Genomic DNA, 20874 nt, shown 5'->3' with positions numbered 1-20874 from the left:
AGCTGAGGCACTTAATGAAAATATCAGATCTAATATATAATACATACACCCTAGAGACTGGGGTGGACTATGACACCAGCATAGACCCTAGACACGTTAAAAAAAAAAAAAAAAAAAAAGTTCTAACTGGGTTCCCTACAGGAGGACAGGAGTTGTTAAGTGCCTATCCCACAACCAGAGGGGAATCTATCCTAGAAAAACATGGCCTAGACCAGTAAGACTAGTCTTACTGCACTGAAGATGTCTGTTCTGGACGTGAGGAGTCACTCTAGAAAAACTGGAAACTCAAACCTATGTTGAGGGAGAGTGGGGCCCAAAATCCATTATCTAAAGGGTCCTGGGACACCTGGGGGGCAGACTCACGATTTCAGCTTAGGTCACACAGTTTGGTTAGGAAGACTGAGCCCCACCTCTCACTCTGCACTGACAGCAGGGAGCCTGCTTGGGATTATCTCCCTCTCTCTGCCCCTCCCCCACCCACCTCCGCATGCATGGTCTCTCTCAAAAATATATATAAACATTAAAAAAAAAAAAACAGGGGTGCCTGGGTGGCTCAGTCAAGCGTCCAACTCTTGGTTTCAGGTCAGGACATGATCTCATGGTTCATGGGTTCAAGCCCTGCGCTGGGCTCTGGGCTGAGGGTGGAGCCTGCTTGGAATTCTCTCTTTTCCTATCTCTCCGACCCTCCCCTGCTCATGATCTCTCTCAAAATAAATAAATTATTTATAAATAGATAGATAGATAGATAGAAAGAAAGAAAGAAAGAAAGAACGAACGAACGAACTGCAATCCAAATCAAGAAACAAAAATCAGTCTGGAGCAATGAACTCCATCCAGTAGGCAAATAGTCTGCTGTTACCAACCCCAAAGCCATTCTCCAGATCTTCCCTAGTAACAAAACTCCAATTGTATTTAGCTCTCCAATTGACCCATATTTTGAATTATAACAATTCAAAGCCAGTAAAATTAAGCATAATCTGTTGCCTGGGGCTTCAAGAAAACTTAAGAGAATCAGTCAGCTGGGAGGAAAATCAATTTTCATTTTGCACCCCCCTTCTGCCTAGAACTTCTTTCCACAGTCACAATGACTGTTTCAGCTGCCATCCTCTCTCTGACTGTGGGACAACCCTGAAAACAAAAACCATGTGCTAAGGTTGGTATAGTAGGAGGACAAAAAAAGCCTGATCCCAAATGATGTCACAAGAGCTTTCATAAAAGCTTTAAAAGGCCTTTTGAACTCCTTTTAAATGAAAGAATCTGTAAATCTGTAAATTCCTAATCTATAGAAGCCACTAGAATCTGGTCTTTGGTAAGGTCACACAGGGTTCTTCAGAGACAGAGCAAATGCAAACACTTTCCATAGTAACATCTTCACTGTGTTCCTAGAGGAACAGGAATCCCAAGGAAGACAACTCCTGAGGATTAGCTCACAGCCAAAAATTACAATGAAGACATCTACCACCAGAGTTAACAAACAATTCTAATTCTAATTTAGAGAAATCTAAAATCTCTAAGAGGTTTTAAAATAAGCATTTTTTTTTAAGTAAGCTCTTCGCCCAATGTAGGACTTGAACTCATGACCCTGAGATCAAGAGTCATGTGCTCCATCGACCAACCCAGCCAGGGGCCCCTAAAATAAGTATGTTTCAAATGTTCAAGTAATAAGGGAATATAATCCATAAGGCAATAATAGCAAAATATTATAAAAAAAGAAGCAAATGGAAACATAAAAACAAATAGAAAGTCTACATATACTTTACTCAGACAAGAAATTCACTCATAGGGTTAACAATATGCATAAATTTCAAGACAGAGCTAAAGAGATTATCCACAATAGAGAGAGAAGATAGAAAATATGATGAAAAAGAAATTAAAAGACAAGCAAAAAAGAACAAGAATCTCAAGCATATACCTTAATTAACAGTTCCAGAAGAAAATTAAATGGGAAGGTGACATATGAAGAGAGAGCAGAAAATCTGCCAACATGTAAGAAAAACTGAGTCCACAGAACAAAAGCTGATCAGCTCTGAAGCAGGATAAGCATACTGTCAACAGATTTTCTATTAGCACAATTAGATACCAGAAGACAAACTAGAATAAATTCTTTACTTACAGGAAAACAATGATTACTCTAAAATTCAAACTAGCATATAAGACAGCAAAATAATAACATTTTTAGACAGAGATGAATATAGTTTGCTTACTGCTTACTAGGCACTGAACCCTAGAACTGTATTTTAAAAAGAGGGGTGCCAGGGTGGTTCAGTCGGTTAAGCATCCAACTTCAGCTCAGGTCATGATCTTATGGCTCATGGGTTCAAGCCCCACGTTGGGCTCTGTGCTGACAGCTCAGAGCCCGGAGCCTGCCTCAGATTCTGTGTCTCCCTCTCTCTGACACTCCCCCACTCGTACTCTGTATGTCTATCTCTGTCTCAAAAATAAACATAAAAAAAAAAAATTTTTTTTAAAGAAAAGTAAATGACTATAAAGCAGCAAGGCAAACAAAAAACTGGGTTACACAAAAACATCAGTAATGTTATATCTAAATTATAAACCCCTATTTAAAAAAAACACAATTTGGGATGCACCTGGGTGGCTCAGTCAGTAAAGTATTTAACTCTTGATTTCAGCTCAGGTCATGATCTCACAATTCATGGGTTCAAGCCCCACATCAGGCTCTGTGCTGGCAGTGCAGAGCCTGCTTGGGATTCTCTCTCTCCCTCTCTCTGCCCCTCCCCCACTCATGGGCTCTTTCTTTCCGAAAACAAACTTTTAAAAACTAAATAAAATATAAACATAAAAATAAGGAAATTAAATACACTGTGGCTCTATAACAAAACACTAAAAAGCAGATAAAAAGAATGAATTAGATCAGTATGTATTAATGCAGCTATATCACAATTTATAGAACACATATACAATGATACCATTCCTGTAAAATAATACTAGATGGTATTTATGAATATAGACATGTAGTATAAGTACTAAAACAGATGGTAGTGTATGCATACAATGGAATATTATTTAGCCATAAAAACGAAGGAAATCATGCTGTTAGCAACAACACAGATCAACCTTAAGGGCATTATGCTAAGTGAAACAAATTAGAGAAAGACAAATACAAATCTTCCCCAATATACAACAGTGTTATGTCCCAATAAACCTATCACAAGTTGAAAATATGATATAAGCTAAAAATGCATTTAATACACCTAACCTACAAACATCACAGCTTAGCCTAGCCTACCTTAAATGTATTCAGAACACTCACATTAGCCTACGGTTGGGCAAAATCATCTAACACAGAACCTATTTTATAATAAGGTGTTATGCATTGAATACTGTACTGAAAATGAACAACAGAGTGGCTGTTAAGTATACTGGTTATTTGCCCTCCTAATCAAGTTGGCAGCTGACTGGGAGATGAGGCTCACAGGTGCTGCCCAGCAGCATCAGGAGCGTATGGTACCGTGTATCACTGTTCTGGGAAAAGATCAAAACAAAACTTGAAATACAGTTTCTACTGAATATATACTGCTTTCACAACCACGTAAGGTCAAAAAATCCCAAGTCAGGAACCGTCTGTACTATATGCTCTCAACTTACATATGGAATCTAAAAGAACCACTCTCATAGAAACAGAGAACAGAGTGGTGGTTGCCAGAGACAATGGATGGAGGGTAGGGAAAAGGGGTGAGGTGCAGTCAAAAGGCAGAAACTTCCAGTTATAAGGTCTGGAAACATAACATACAGCATGGTGACTATAGTTAACAAGACTGTATTGTGTATACGAAAGTTACTAAGAGTAAATTTTTTTCAAGTTGTTTTTGTTTTTTGTTTTTAAGGAAGCTTTACACCCAAACATGGGGCTTGAACTCATAACCCTAAGATCAAGAGTCCTATGCGCTACCAACTGAGCCAGCAGGCATCCCAAGAATAAGTCTTAAAGGTTCTCGTCAAAAGAAAAGAAACAGGGCACCTGGTGGCTTAGTCAGTTAAGCACCCAATTCTTGATCTCAGCTCAGGTCATGATCTCAGGATGGTGAATTCAAGCCTTACGTTGGGCTGCAAGTAGGACATGAAGCCTACTTAAAAAATAATTAAAAAAAAAAAAGAGGGGTGCCTGGGTGGCTCAGCTGGTTAAGCGACCAACTCTCAATTTTGGCTCAGGTCATGATCTCACAGTTTGTGAGATCAAGCCCCACATCAGGCTCTGTGCTGATAGCACGGAGCCTGCTTGGGATTCTCTCTCTGTGTCTCTCTCTCTCTCACAAAATAAATAAATAAATAAACTTAAAAAAGAAAAAGAAAATTGTAATTATGTTAGGTGATGAATGTTAACTAAATTCACTGTGGTAATCATTTTACGATATATAAACATATCAAATCAGTACATTGTATACCTTAATACAATGTTATATGTCAATTATATCCCAATGAAACTGGAGAGGAAGAGAGAGAGAAACAGACAGACGGACAGGTTGGTCCCAAGACACGCTAAAAGGTTAACGGATGACTCAGACTGGGGACAGAACAAAAGTATTTCAAGTTAATTTTTTTTTTATTATTCTTTTTCAGAAGGTAAGAGTTGAGGCAAATATGAAGAATCAACATAGTTCATTGTGAGTGAAGAGTATTTATGTTCTATATTCATAACAATTTGTGATAACTAAATATATACTAATGTAATTTTACTTAATAAAATTAAATAGAAATATACACTACAATTAAGCATATAGTTTAGATGGTTTTATAGATATATAGGGACTTTTACATTATATATCTTCATTAAACAAAAACTGAAAAATGTGCAACTCTAGGTCAATCCCCAAATTCTGGGTTTACATTCCATCTAGTAGTTCTTCCCCAACAATGTTAAGCCAGGAATAAATACAATATAAAGAGGCAGAAGAGTAGGAAAAAGTTACATCTCACCTCCGGTAGAAATCGTCTTTTCATTTAGAGCTAGAATAGCAATACCTAAATAATGTAAAATCCTAATGGGCTTTTGGCCATTTTACTCTCTTGCACAATCCACTCTATGTTTTCAAAGTAGAATATTTAAAACCTAATATATCCTCTTTATCTCATTAAAATTATATAAGTAGATAAAATTTCTAGTAAGTCTCCTCAGCCTGTGGTAATTAAAAACAAATATCCATTAAATACAAAACAGTCATCAGTAAGTGTCTTAATCTCTAACCACCAAGAAGTTAGTAAACAGTGTTAAGTCTAATCAAAAATCTTCAGCAAAAATACATGTTCACTTGAGATAAATAAGCAATTCAAGTGCTTTTTCTGAACAACGAATGCCTACCTACAAAGAGTTTCCCTTAAAAACCATCCAAACCTTCCCTCATTTACTTTCCTCTTCCCTTACTTTTTCAACATTCAGTCTAATCCTACAACTTCTACTCTCTTCAGTACCCTATAATGAGAGGTCTGCCCAAACCAGGGAACTACGACTGTGGTCTTAGAAACTTTTCTCAATCCTTCAGGTCCTTACAGCAAGGTTCTACCGCAGGTTCTCCTTTCCTGAACGTTCATGATCCATTCGTGGTAACTTGTTCTCTTACTCTCCACAAGTGTGGATGGATATTCACCATAGCCATCTTCATTTTTCTTTTCTCTAACAAAAAAATGTCATTGGTTCCCAGTCTTCCTTCTAGGCAGCTACAACTCCAACTTAACTCCATTACATTAATCCTAAATTTCCAATGAAAACTCCCAGCAGCATCAAAACGAACATGCCCAAAACAGAACTTTACTCTTCAAGTTTGCTCTCCTTTTGCCATTACTCTAGGACTATTTACGGTACCACCATTCCAGATTAACTTTGGTACTCAGAATTGTCTTTGATTACTCCCTTTCCTTTACCCAATATCCATGTGTCATTTCATCCTTTAAAATGTTCCCTCCCTTCCTTTTCACTCCCTCTCCTCCTTTCCACACCCTCCCCTTCCAGTCTCACATATTTAGTGTAATATCATCCTGTGTTTCAGTTTCTAACTTCCCATTTCAAATCCATTCCATCCACTACCAAACTTCTTGTGTGAAATTACAACTTTATTACTCTGGTTTTTACTCTATAGTATCTGCCAAGGTACTACCAGCTCATAATTCCCTCTTCTCTGAGAAATGAGCTATCTCAAACCCACAGACATCTTGTGTCTTAAGCAACCTTACTTCCTAGCCATGGCTAACTGATCCAGAGTCAGGCACCTCATCCAAGCCAACCCAGTTTCTTTCCTCCCCAAAGGAACAGGAGATTCAGATGGACATTTAGTCTCTTGAGACAGGAAACAGAAAATATTAGGAGCTGAAGTATGGCCACTTTTCACCACAGAAGGCAATACAGAACATGATGGTTGAGAGCTTAATCACAGCCCAGCCTCCAAATAGATACGTATTTCTCTTAAAATCATGATGTCTTGGGGCGCCTGGGTGGCTCAGTCTGTTGAGCATCCGACTTCAGCTCAGGTCATGATCTCACTCAGTCTGTGAGTTTGAGCCCCGTGTCGGACTCTGTGCTGACAGCTCAGAGCCTGGAGCCTGCTTCTGATTCTGTGTCTCCCTCGCTCTCTGCCCCTCCCCCACTCGTGCTCTGTCTCTGTCTCAGAAATAAATAAACATTAAAAAATTAAATAAAAAACATGATGTCTTTACCCATAAAATGTGAACAAAGTACCTCAAAGGTTTGATAAGATGATTAAACCAGATAATTGTAGAACATTTAACATAGTACCTGACAGATAGTAAACAGCTAGTAGCAGAGAAACCTGCAGAAAGGAAAAGAATAAAGCAGACAAAGAAAAGCAAAAATAAGATTAAGACTAATTCAATTCTGGGGCACCTGGGTGGTTCAGTCGGTTAAGCATCCAACTCTTGATTTCAGCTCAGGTCATGATCTCGCAGTCTGTGAGAGAGTCTGTGGGGATCCAAGCTGTCAGCATACTCTCTCCTCTCTCCCCTCTCCTCTTCTTTTTCTCTCTCTCTCTCTCTCTCTCTCTCTCTCTCTCTCTCTCTCTGTCCCTTGGGATACTCTCTCTCCTCTCTCTCTGTCCCTTTCCTACTTGCGTGCCACACACTCACGCTCTCTCTCAAAATAAATAAACGTTAAAATAAATAAATAAGGGGCACCTGGGTGGCTCAGTCGATAAAGTATCTGACTTCAGCCGGGGTCATTATCTTGCTGTTTGTCAGTTCAAGCCCCACATCAGGCTCTGTGCTGAGCGCTCAGAGCCTAGAGCCTGCTTCAGATTCTGTTTCCCACTGCCCCCTCTCTCTGCCCCTCCCCCACTCACACGCTGCCTCCCTCTCTCTCTCTCTCTCTCTCTCTCTCTCTCTCTCTCTCTCTGTCTCTCTCTCTCAAAAACAAACATTAAAAAAAATTTTTTTTTTTTCATAAATAAAAATAAATAAATAAATACGGGTGTCTGGGTGGCTTGGTTGGTTGAGCATCCAACTTCAGCACAGGTCATGACCTCACAGTTTGTTTGAGCCCCATGTCAGACTTTGCGCTGGCAGTGTGGAGCCTGATCCAGACTCCCTGTCTCCCTCTGCCCCTCCCACACTGGCGTGAGAGCGTGTGCATGCTCTCTCTCTCTCTCTCTCAAAAATAAACATTAAAAAAATAAAAACAGGGTGCCTGGGTGGCTCAGTGGGTTGAGCGTCCGACTTCGGCTCAGGTCATGACCTCACGGTTTGTGAGTTCGAGCCCTGCATCGCATTGGGCTCTGTGCTGACACCTTGGAGCCTGGAGCCTGCTTCGGATTCTGTGACTCCCTCTCTCTCTGCCCCTCCCCCACTCGCACTCTGTCTCTGTCTCTGTCAAAAATAAATAAAATGTTGAAAAACAATTTTTTAAATACATAAATAAAAATTAAAATAAAATAAAATAAAATAAAGACTAATTCAATTCTTGGGGTGCCTGCCTGGCTCAAAGCATATATGACTCTTGATCTTGAGGTCCTGAGTTTGAGCCCCACCGTGGGGGTAGAGATTATTTTAAAAATAAATAAATAAGCAAAGTAATAATGTAATTACTGAAAGGGAAGGATTTACTTTAAAAAAAAAAAAAAAAAGACTTATTTAATTCCCTAAGTAACGGATACATTTCCATGTTAGGCTTCTTGGCTCCTCTATCCTCACATTAAAATGTCCTTGTGGATGGGGCACCTGGGTGGCTCAGTCACTTAAGGGTCTGATCTGGAGGTTCGTGGGTTCGAGCCCTGCCTTGGGCTCTGTGCTGAGCTCAGAGCCTGGAGCCTACTTCGGATTCTGTGTTTCCCTCTGCCCCTCCCCTGCTTGTACTCTGTCTCTCTTTCTCTCTCTCAAAAATAAACATTAAAATGCCCTTGTGGCTCAGTCACTAGAGCATGTGACTCTTGATCCCCAGTTGTGGATTCAAGCCCCATGTTGGGTGTACAGATAAGTTAAAGATAAAACCTTAAAATAAACAATAAGATGACCTATCTCTGCCTATTTAAGCTTAGAATGAGTTTTTGTTTTTACAAAGGACCTTATCTTTTATAACTGTACACTACAGGAAATTAAAGGAAGTTGTGCCTCTTCTTTAGAACCTCGAATGGCCCCCACATCCTACCGAATAACACTAAAATAAAATGTGTTCTTCAATATGCCTTGTAAGGTAACTACCTCAATTCACCTTGATATCTTACCCATGCCCTCAGAGAATAAAGGAATAAAAACAGGCAACAAGTGGCATTTAAGGCAAATAATTTTGGCATTCTACTACTCCCCATTGACAGAGCTCTTTATCCTCTCTCAATATCTGCCTTCCTATTTTCTAATCTTCCTCTGGCCTTGAATCTACTGTGACACCCTCTGGAATAGCCTCACCTACTATCAATGTTTACTAATGAGTTAAAACATAACTTCCTTTGCTTGGTGACCCATCAACCCCAAAACTATAAAATGCTACAAAGAGGAACAAAAACCAGAAAGGAGACCTATGCATACATCAAATCCTAAAATTTATATGACTGATTCCATCCCCTACTTGCTAATTCCAACCATTATAATGCTAGAATAAGCTATAATTCTGCTATAGTGTATTCTCACACACAAACAAAACATATGAACAGAATAATGCTCTGAGTTTCACAGTCCTAAATAGGCTACTCAGCTATGACTTCTAATCAAGAATTGCCTAGGCAAAAATAAAGTTTCCATGCTACTCATGTAGGTAGAAAAGCTGAAATGTTTGTTTTCTACCTTCTGTCAAATTCTCTAGTCAACACCAAAAAGGAACTATCGCATAGCAAACAGTAATACTTTTATATGATTGATGAAAATTAAGTTTATTTCTCCCTAATATTTCCAGAAGCTCAAATGTAAAAAATGCCTTGGGCCACAAAGAATAAACATATCTCCCTTATGATTACAATAAGTTTACAAAAGTGTTCAGAAAGAAGGTAGCCAGCCATGTGAAAAAGGAAGATTCTTATGTTGCTTTGCCAAAGAGACTAAATGTCTGAAAATATTGAACATTCAAAGTTAAAATATACATGTGCAATGCAGTAAAAATATGAGTGGTTAAACTCTAGTGTGTTTTTTTTATTCATTAAACAGACCCTAGCAGAATTATCAGCTTAACTTCCTTATGTTCTACTGCCATCATATTTTCACTAATGATTAACTAATTTAACCCTTCAAACCAGTAAAAAGGGCTAAAGCCCAGCTACAACTTTATGTTTTATCTGTTCAACATATAGTTATGTGGCTCAATTTGTTTTTTCAGAGTTTGTAAATTTGGTTTAAAACAGTTAAGTTGATATCTGGCCCAAACTCAAATTTGAACAAGACTGAAAACCTTTCAAACTGAAACATAAGTGTGTAGCATCCTAAGCTACTCACTGAAGTATTTTAATGTTTTTGATAAAACAGTTCTTACCACTCTGGCTGCTCTCTCCTGAGATTCACATTTCCTGCAAAACCATGGTCCAGTGGGTACTTGAACAATGCCATAGCAAGCTATTGGGAAATAAAATATTTTAAAATATATTAAAATTTAAAGAATTACAGAAAATTAAATACCCTTTCAAAGCCCTCTTAAAATAATTACCTCAGACTATTCACATAAAACACCTTCTTTGTAAAGAATTAAAACATTTTATATTTTTATTTACCACATATATATTACCACCACCTAATAAAACCTGTATGACATTTTAATAAAAATGTTAAAGGACCAGCCTTTTGTTATTTTATTTAAATAAGTTTAAGCATTACAAAGGGTACTTATCTGGGGAGCTGGGTGGCTCAGTGATTTAAGCATCCAACTCCTGATTTCAATATGGGACCACCCCCACCCCACCTCCCCTCCCACACACACACACACACACACACACACACACACACACACCCTCTCCAGTTCCACACTGACACTGGGGGGCCTGCTTGGGATTCTCTCTGCCCCTTCCCTGCTCACTCTCTCACACTCTCTCTCCCTCTCTCTCAAAATAAATAAATCTAAAAAAATTGTTTATTCTTTTATGATAGAAAAAATATCAAGTAAAAATTAACACATAGATTCTTTACAAAGAATTACTAAGAAACTCATTAATTCATTCCTGTATCCTACAGTTTAAATAGAAAGCATTTTAGGTAAGGCTAATGAAAATACTTCTAAATCACCTGTCAAAATGAGCAACAAGTATTGCAGAAAAGAAAACGAAATGTAATGTTAAGCGTGAAATGATTCCATTTGTATAAAATGGAAAAGGCAAATCAACAGAAAGTACACTAGTGGTTGTCTAGGGGAGTTGGGGAGGTGTTGGGAAAAAAAGGACAGTAACTGCTAACAGTCCACGGTTTTCTTGTTAGGTTGATGAAAATGTTCTAAAACGGAGTCTGTGGCAATAAATGCAAAACCCTAAATGTACTAAAACCAGTGAATTGTATGTTTTAAGTGGGTAAATTATTTGGTATGTAAATCACATCTCAAAGCCATTACTTTAAAAAGCGTGTATTTATTGGGGCACCTGGGTGGCTCAGTCGTTAAGCGTCCGACTTCGGCTCAGGTCATGATCTCGTGGTTTGTGGGTTTGGGCCCCACTTCGGGCTCTGTGCTGACAGCTCAGAGCCTAGAGCCTGGAGCGTGTTTTGGATTCTGTGTCTCTCTCTGTTTCTTCCCCGCTCACACTGTTTCTCTCTCTCTCTCTCTCTCTCTCTCTCTCAAAAATAAAGCTTAAAAATCTTTTTTTTTAAAGTGCACATTTATTTCTAAATATATGATGTGAATGTTCCAACAAGTGATCTGAGTATATGTAAATCACACTCTATTTAAAAAAAAAAAAAAATTTTATTGGTATTTAACTAGGAATTGAAATTTTCCCAAAAACCTAGAACACTAATATCCAACTGACATTCTCGCATGAACTTGCTCACAGGAAGCTTGAAAATATCTTAAATATTGGAAAACACTCAAAGAATACAAAATCAACACAAATTTTTAAAGCTCCCAAAAGCTAAACTTGAAATTCCTTTTAAAATTCATAAATATATCAGTGTAAAAACATTCGGTCAAGAAACCCTGCATGAATATCCAAAAACTTACATTTTAATTCAGAAGTACTACTTCCGGACAAGAAAATTTATGCTTAAATGAATGTCTTCCGTATTGGGAGATGACATTACTTATTAAAACTTGGTAATTGAGGATCCAATTCATAAGAAATACGTCCACAAATGCGAACGAACACTGTGATGGAAATGCTATACATCATTTCTAAAACTTTAAAAATAGCATATAGGTTTCAACACACATTGTTTTCACTCCTTAAAAAAGGAAGGTGTGCAGGGCGCCTGGGTGGGTCAAAGGTTCGACAGGGTGGTTAAAGGCCCAACTCTTGGTTTCCACCCAGGTCATGACCCCGTGGTTCCTGGGTTCAAACCCAAATCAGTCTCTGTCCTGATGGTGTGGAGCCTGCTTGAACTTCTCTCTCCCTCCCTCTCTGTGCCCCTTACTTGCTCACTCCCTCTCTCGCAAAAAAACAAAACACAAAGTTTAAACGGAAGATGTGCAATTAGGTTTTCGTTAAAACTGACTGCACCCCAGTAATTAATTCACTATCTCCTAAGTCTCCCTTCCCCATTCTGAGATTTCATTCTACGAAGAATGCACTTCAACCTCTTATGTTTCACACTGTCTCATTTGGTAATGTCCTTTCCATATACTACTAAATACCAACACCACTCGGCCAAATACAGAAATGGGAAGCGGGGCGGATTGGTAACAGGGACAATATGTGTAACAGACACCCAAAAATTATCTAGGTTTCCTTACCACAAGATACGGGAAAAGTCAGAAACTTCAATGGCCAAAAAACTCCCTAAGTGCCCTCGCCTTTTTTGTAATATCCAAAAAAACTCACCGAATGGAAACACCCAGAAATAAGCTAAGATGCTCCCTAAGTCACTGGCCGCACCACCACCTCCTCTTCTCTCCAGTCACTTTAGCTGAGGAAGTGGCCAGATACAGCCACTGAACAGCCTTATCCACCAGCCTAGGGCAGCTCAGCCAAGCCACTCCTGCAGCACACGACGGCGACGGCGGAAGGCCACCGTCTTCTACGCAGGAAGCTCCCAGTCCGCAGCAGCAGGGTCTCCGCCAGAAGAAAGCTTGGGGGTGCAGCAGTGGCGCCTTCCCTCCCTAATCTAAAGCGCCAAGGCCACCCCTCTGCCTCCGCGACCCGCCCAGGCGCAGCGAGTGGCATTCCCGAGCCCGACTCCATGCCACAGGAAGTCTCCAGATACACTGCGGCAGACAGGAGCAGCCAGTGAAGGGGGAGGGGCCTCCACGTTCCCAAACCCAAACCCACGGCCACCGCGACACCACCGAAGGGCGCACACTCGGTCCTGCCGCGGCCCCGCACCCCCACCCCCACCCCACCCCTCCCCCTCGCCTCCAACCACCGCCTCGGAAAGTCTCCAGCCCCACGGCTCCGGGCGCAGGCGGCGGCCAAATGACACTTGAGAGAGTGAGCGCAGAATCACATGACAGCCCAGGCCACACGCACTTTCTCCCACATGCACAGCCCACACCCCCTCCGCCCCGCTGCGGACCCTCGGAGTCAATCCCCGGCCGCGGAACTAGGCGGGGGCGGGGGCGGGGCGGGGCGGGGGGAGGGGCGGTAGGAGAACTGGCAGTTGCTGCCAAGGTGGGGGAAGCGGTGACGGTTGGGAGCAAGCCGGGTTCGGCCCGGCGGGCGGTTGGGTGTTTACCTTGATGCACCGCGACGCTGCAGCCGTGCCCGTCGCAATAAACCAGCGGGTTCTCGGCCCAGCCTCTCTCGTCTGAGCAAACGCAACAGCCTCCAATCATCTCCTTCATACTATGGGAGACCTCGTCCTCCAGTGACACGGGCCGGTCGCTAGAGACCATCTAAGAGGGAGTTGGGGGGACCATTAAAAAACACATGCAAGCCAATTAGCGCTCTCCCCCCCCCCCCACCGCACAGCCACCCGCGTCCCCGCTCCCTTCCCTACGTCCCCGGCCCCCGCCCGCCGCTCGGCCGCTCGCTCACTCGGGCTTTGCCGCTCAGTCACTCACGTTCCGCACAGGAGTCAGGAGCCATGTCCTTGCTGACTCCCCCCACCTCCCCTCCACCGCCTCCTCCGCCTCCTCCTCCTCCTCGTCTTCTTCCCTCCCCACCTCCACCCGGCCGCTAACGCTGGAGCCCGGAGAGGGCACACATAATCAAGTAGGCCTCCGCACAGGCGCACTGGGGGGGCTCCCGCTGGGGCAGGGGCAGCCAGGGAGGGGAAGGGGGCTGCGCTTCCTCCTCCGAGCGTCACTCGGCGTGCGCGCCCGCCCTGCGGCCGGCGTGAGGGAGAAGGCCCGGGAGAGGCAAGGCCTGCGTGCGCGCCGCCGCGTCCGGCCCGCAGCCCCGGCCTACCTCCCGGCCCCTTCCCCTCCCCCGCGCAGCTCGCAGCCGCCGAGGTGTGCTGGGGGGGGGGGGGGGGGGGAAGGAGGGGGTGGTGAGTGGAGCCGGCGGCGCGCTGAGGCCGGAACGAGCCAACGAGAGGACGCGGGGGCGCGCACGCGGGGGCGGGGACGTTGGGGCCGCCGTCTGCAGCGCCGCGCCGGTCGCGCGGGCTGAGCGTGCACGTCTGGAAGGGGCCTCAGAGGGAGGGAGGGGAGGAGGATGCCGAAGACCCGGAGGGAGGGTTTTTTTTGTTTTTTTGTTTTTTTTAATCGGAGTAGCCAGAGGGGACTGACTTCCCCGGGGCACCTCTCTGCTTTGAGAACCTACCTGCGGGCCTTTTCCTCAAGAGCTGGCCCGTGGGTAACAAGGGGTAGGGCAAGTATGCCAGCTTCCATGAAGGGTGCAGTGAAGCATGGCTTCCTGCAGTTGGCCGCGCTAACTTCACAGTGCTGCCGCAGCTTCTCCACCCATTAAATTCACATCCTGGACTCTACCCAAAGTTCACGCAGTGGAAGTGCCACCAGATCCGCAGCCCGTTTACACACCACATTGGCCCCAGTGACAAATGAAAGTGCATCACACACTGAAGGTCAAAAGCCTGGGTTAGGGTAATACTCAAAGAGGGAACACCAAGGCTACCTTTAGCTTGCTGTTAGAAGAACAAATGGTTGTTAATCAGGAATTAGCAATATAAAGTGATGACCTGGAAAATGCCGTAATGTGATACCAAAGGATGAAGGAACCCAAGTTCTAGTCGGTCACCAAATGATAACACCATGAGAGAGGGGAGCCCAGTTTTGTTTGAGGATTTCTCTGATCTGACTCTGTACCCCAGATTTACTCTCTTGAAAATTTAAGGTCACTTTTTTGTTTTTTCAAGGTGATTTAAGTGGCAGAAAGATGGGAGCTCGCTCTTCACATACAAATAAGAAATGGATTAGGCCTATCTGAATAGAGTAATTAGCCAGATACTACGCAGTTTTGAGCTGTAAAATCTTCCACTGTTGCCCTATCCCCTATGTATCCATGTAAGCCCAAGATTGATTTTAGACAAAAAGTGTCTAATTATGAAAATTTATCATGAATAGGAATATAGATTGTTAAAATAACAGGCATACTTAACAAGGTGAATTCATGGCTTTGGTTAATAACTTGCAGGTACAAAATGGTTGTTCATCAGGAATTAGCAGTATAATGTAAAGATCTGGAAAATGTAGCTATTCAATGATAAAGGATGAAGGAACCTAAGTTCTCTTAGTCACCAAAAGATGATTGGTTTTATCTTTAAAAGCATTCCAAATGTTCTCAGAAAGGAAAAAAAAACGGTAGCATGGCTGTTTTTTCCATTTCAAATTAATTGCTAGAAATCTACTTAAGAACTACAGTAGATACAATACAATGCAAGCATATGTTAGCAAGTATATTCAAACATTTTAAAGCTAAGTGAGATATCTACAGTAGTGGAAATCAACTAAAAGTTTAAGGGAAAATGCACACTAAAGAGACACATAAAAATGAGAATTCTCTTTTAGCTATTAGTTCATTAAGAAAACATGACTAAAAGATTACATACCTATACAATGCAAATTCTTTTGAGGGGTATGGCAACACTTAATAAATTTCTAAACATATAATAATTATGTTCTTAACAGGTCATTGATATTTATAAAGTTAAAACCACCCTCAAACAAAACTGTATCATTTTGTGTATCTTTACTATGTATTTTATCTTTACCCTTTCACAAGGGATACCAAATCGACATCCAATTCCTGCTCAGGTTCAGACTTCTAATGAAGAGTAATCCTGAGTTAAAATCAGTGTGAAACTTCCCTTCCCAAACACTGCTGTCAAACCTTAATGCTCTAAATTATTCACATACATTCATTTTATTTTTAATACATTGGAGCCTAGTTCTTGTAATAGAATTAATTTATATGTAAAGAAGGATGGGTACTTTATCCTATTCTATAACACTTAATAAAATATAGGTAAACAGTCTATTCAAAATAAAACAAATTCATCATTCATAAGAGACTTGAAATTTAGAAAAATAGAGAAAATACACTATTTCATAAGAACAGGCCTGTATATTAAAAAATAGCATCTGAAGCAGAAATTTTATTAAAGATGTACATATAAATGTTGATAACATATGTCAAGTTATTTAAAACATATTTAACATATTAAATGTTGAGTTATGAAAATTATAAGAAAAAAATAATGGTTATAAATAGGCCACTCTAACATCAACTCATGTACCAGATATAGAACTTTTCTTATGTTATATACCAAAAGTGTAATATTTAATATGTTTCTATAAAACATTAAGTGGAAAGGAAGAATAACAGACATTATAAAATAGTTCAGATATACAATTCATTATTTATTCATTCAGTAAATATTTATTGAACATTTACTGTGAGCCAGGGGCTGTTTTGGACACAGGAAATATATCAGTGAGCAAGTTATATTTGTCCTTTGTGTGAGATATATACCCGTACATGCATGCACACACACACACATATATACATATACACACATACACATATATACATATGACATTGACTGAATATGCTAATTCTCATATCTTAGAATGGATAAAACTTACCAATTGCCATTATCGTTAAAGTTCAAGTAAGTTTTTAAAAATACATGGTAATGGGGAAAAAAGTCCATGGGATTTATAAAATAACTTCGTAGAGAGGACAATTTCAATCTTAATATTACTCTTTATATCTGAGTCCTCGTTCTCCAAATATCCTTTGGAAAAGTATATCTAGTACCTGTAGAATAAAACAAAAGCCTGTTTTCTCCAGTATTCTTCTTCACATAACAGCAGCTAACTCAGTACTGGCTCATCTATTTCTCTGAACTAATCATCTGAGGCAAACCACAAAAAACTCAAGTAAAGTATTTTATGATGTAACCTCTAACCCTACTATAATGGGAAACTGTATTTTTTTTTCTCTATGGGTAATATATCTTCTTATAATTTTCTTTATTCCTCAACCTAGGGACCAAATTTTTGGATTTCCTTTTCCATAATCATTTACGTAAGTGGATACTATGAAAGAAATAGTTAAAACCAAATTTGGTTCATGGGTTAGTATTGCTTATATTCATCTCCTTTTTAAATTGAAGTTTTATTTCTCTTCTGTTTGTGCACATATTTAGTCTACTATATCCATTGTTGATGTATATCTCTATAATATATGGAAAATGACATATATATCTATAATGTTAACAGTAGATGCATTTTTCTTAACTCAGATTCTTAACTTCCGTAAAGTGTTTAAAATTCTGTATTGGCTCTGATACGAAGGTTTTAGAACAAAAGCAGTTGATACTGTGGTTTTAAAACAACAGCAATTATTAGATTTCATTCATCTACTTAACCTCATCAGAAACCATACCCTTATTTCTAAATAAAGTATTTGGAGAATGCAAAAAGGCAATTTCTTATGATCTGTACAAATTTTCAGATATGTCCTCTTTTACATAAAGGAATCCCTGAGTAACATTTTTCCTTGCTCATTTGTAAAAGGTTTCCTACCTTTTAAATTAAGAGTTTATTATGAACTATATATTTACACTAGTATGATAAACATATTGAGAGACTTCTGAAACTAGTTTTATTTGTCTCACAATAAGTGAGTATTGTATCTTTATACTCCATACAAACACACACATGGCACCTATATTATGGAGTACTATTAGAAATTTCATTAAAAGGTATTCATTTCAATTCCATTTTCAATTGATATTCTGTTAATGGCTTTTGGGAAATTCCACTTAATGAAGCATGTTGATCTTACTAGGTGATTTTTTTTTTTATTCACCATACCACCTAGCAAGTCTCTTGCACGTAGTAGGCCCACAATGAATATTCCTTTAATGTACAATGCTAGTGTTTAAAAGCGAATTGCAATCTGAACTTTATTCTTCAGAGTAAAGCAAGACTTTATTTTGTATGTACAACTGAACTAAAATTTCTAAGTAATGATTAACAGAAATGTTCAGATAAATTGGTCTCTTTAAGGATTTTTGATTGTTGAAATTCATATTGGTGAAGAGTTTTTATTTACCAGGTAGTTTAGAATTTATATTTTATTTAAGTAGCACTCAAATGTTAACCACCTTTTCATGTAAGAGTCATCATTTTCTTACAAAACAGACTGCAACTTAGAATCAATCACAATTAATATCATTGTGAGATACACTTAACTGTTGAAAAGTTAGGTAGGTCATCCTGAAATTTAAATTGTATGTAATCTAAATTTTAAAATATTTTTAAGAATCAAGGCCTAATATTTACTGTAAAGGGTTTGGCTTGGTTAATCTTGTGTTTGGCTTCAGAACTACTCCTTCTGTTATAAAATTGATATATATTGGTTGGATTTACATTTTTGGATAAAACACCTTGTACTTACCAGTAGAAAAATCATATCTAAAAGATGACTTTAGATTTTCTAGGCATTGCATAAACCTCAGTAACATTTCAGAGTTGGACTATTTTTTTCCATGATGCAACGATATTTAAGGGTGTTAAGTGCCTGACTTTTCCGAGTATCATCAATATAATATATAAGAAGGGTGAGGTCCATATTCCCATTTTTTTAGTGATACTGAAGAGATGCATTTCTGTTATAATTTAAGTGTGATTAAAGTGACCTATTTAGGTGTCTGTTTATAGGAGACGATAACATTATGTAGGTGAAAAGATTCTGGACATAGAAAAGAGGAAAATCAGTTTTTGCACTGGAAGAGACCTTGAAGGAAATGAAACAAATCTTGGACTTAAAAAAGAAGAAGAAAATAAACTGAGTGGCTAAATACTATTTGGGCCAAAGAAGAGAACTTTTTAAGATTTAAATGTTTTCCTCTCTGAAAGGAGCCACTGCTTAGCAAATCCAGAAACAAGCCCAAGAATATGTTAATTAACTGCATTGTGTCCCAGAGAGAATGAGGTTGACAAATTCATTTTTTTTATTCCTTCAATTAATAAACTGTTTGCCTATTGCATCTTAGATTTTTAAAAATCTATAATATGTATATTTATCTCTTGAAATTATACAGTAACAGTGCCAAGGTCCAACATGGCCCCATAGGGTGAATCTTAGGAAGCTTAACATTCTTGGCGAATTAAACACACAAGCCTCCGATCACTTATTGTCAGTCTTACTTTACTGTGGCACTTAAGAGCCAGAATGTAAGCAATTTTTATATGGTGGCCCTTTACTCCAACTTAAAAAGCAATGATCTTTGGTACAAGCACAAGTGGAAAATATAGTGACATAATATTAATGAAAGGTATTATGAAGACTGACCAGGAATGCTACATATCCCTCTCCATCCCCACCCCCATTCATGCCCTTTTTTCCACCCATTTGTTGTTTTTCTCACAAGTATATCATGACTTGTAACACATTTTTTTAATTTGAAATGAAACAAAAAATGTCTCAAACACCAAAAGATGTAAAAAGATTCACCTTCTACAATCAACTACATAGCAGAAAACTTCTAAAGCTATTCTAAATATTCAAAGACTTATAAATAAAAAATGTAAATTGTATCCAAGTAGTTGGGGAGGGGGACCATGGGAGGATGAGTGTGTAAGGAATGAACAGATTGAGAATACCTCCTTTTCAACACCAATGTTTTTTTCTGTTCAAACCTTTCCATGGTTACACCTCCAGTGATTTCTTCTATAAGAATTTCTCCGTATACCTAGAAATAACTGAATGATTTCCAAGAGGAAATGCAAGTTTAAGGAAGAAGATCCGTAAAATGAAAGTGTGCAAAAGCAAAACACTTTTATAGCATTTCAAATGCAAAATCACCGCTACCTTTAACTGACTCTTAAGGGTTCTTTTCAAACAGATGCTATATATGAACATCATCTGTTAACTTCTTTCTTGTAATTCAAAACTCTTGTCAAATGATGTTTTCATGATGACGTGCAAATATAATATTCCATTAGAGATCAATTCTAATTGGTTTTTTAAAATCCACCTTGGGAAACAGTGCTGCATCATACACAGACCAGTAATGGGAATTTTAGAAGGAATTTCCGCAAAGTCTATTATAAATCTAAGTTTAAATTACCCTCTTGCCCTAGTAAGGTTTGGGCCAAAGGATTGAAATCATTTCTTCCTGAGTTTTCACGCACGATGACTTTGGTCTTGTCTTCGAGACTCGCGAGCACTTGTTGGAAATCTTCATTTTTTAGAACTGTGACGTTTGCCAGAAATATTTTTTCCACATGTCTCACAAAGGAAAACAGGCAGAGTTTCGTAGGTGGGTTGCAATTGTTTCCAAAACGTGCTTTAAAAGCAAATGACACGTTTTTCCCTTTTGAATTTCACTGCTATTTTGAAAACGCATTTCACGTTAAAAAATCAAGCCTGTTTTTGTTCAGAGCAGCTCAGCCCTTGCTTTTAAATTTTACTGTGTATACAACAAAGAGCTGAATAAGAACAAATAGAGACAGCGAAACATGCTTTTCCGAACTCCTTTGGACCCCGACATTCACTTTCGTATCCATACGTTAAAGATATTCAAAATGACACAATCTGCTCTAACTTTCCGGATCCTGGGAAAAAAAAAAATGCCCACATTTGTCTCTACCTAGTTATCACTTTAAAAACATATCTGGGCTGCTTTCCCTCTTCTTTTAATGTGTGACTTGCAGGCTTGCCCAGCTTCCTCCAATTTAGCGGCACGTTGTAAAGCCTTTCTACAGGCTCCTGAGTTGGGAACCCCTCGCTGGCCGAGTCTGATAATAAAACTTGCGGCGCCGACCCGGCCCGGCCCGAGCGCTGGAGTTCGGGGAGGCGGGAGTAGGGGGTCGAACTGGGCCGCAGGACCCCTCCCTCGCGAAGGACGCGCTCGGAGAACAGCGAACCGCAGCTAGAGGGACGA

General features: G+C 39.7%; 1 protein-coding gene across 16 annotated transcripts in view; it reads right to left on the bottom strand.

Annotated features, from left to right (window-relative positions):
• The window catches only part of MLLT10 (MLLT10 histone lysine methyltransferase DOT1L cofactor), a 233864-nt gene extending 219842 nt beyond the window's left edge, over positions 1-14022 (bottom strand). For 13 of the 16 annotated variants that reach the window (XM_027073585.2, XM_027073590.2, XM_027073589.2 and 10 more), the window contains exons 1-3: positions 13551-13685; positions 13249-13408; positions 9917-9996 (exon numbers count right to left, since the gene is read on the bottom strand). In XM_027073585.2, coding sequence (XP_026929386.1) covers positions 9917-9996; positions 13249-13408 — 240 coding nt within the window. In that variant the 5' untranslated portion in view covers positions 13551-13685. Of the gene's footprint in view, positions 1-9916; positions 9997-12398; positions 12887-13248; positions 13409-13550 lie in introns of those variants that run through there. The other 3 variants (XM_027073587.2, XM_027073586.2, XM_053225376.1) reach the window with 3 other exon arrangements.
• Positions 14023-20874: the final 6852 nt, after the last annotated feature.

Source organism: Acinonyx jubatus, chromosome B4 (genome assembly GCF_027475565.1).
Source record: "Acinonyx jubatus isolate Ajub_Pintada_27869175 chromosome B4, VMU_Ajub_asm_v1.0, whole genome shotgun sequence".
NCBI lineage: Eukaryota > Metazoa > Chordata > Mammalia > Carnivora > Felidae > Acinonyx > Acinonyx jubatus.
This window is presented reverse-complemented; position numbering and strand designations above follow the sequence as displayed.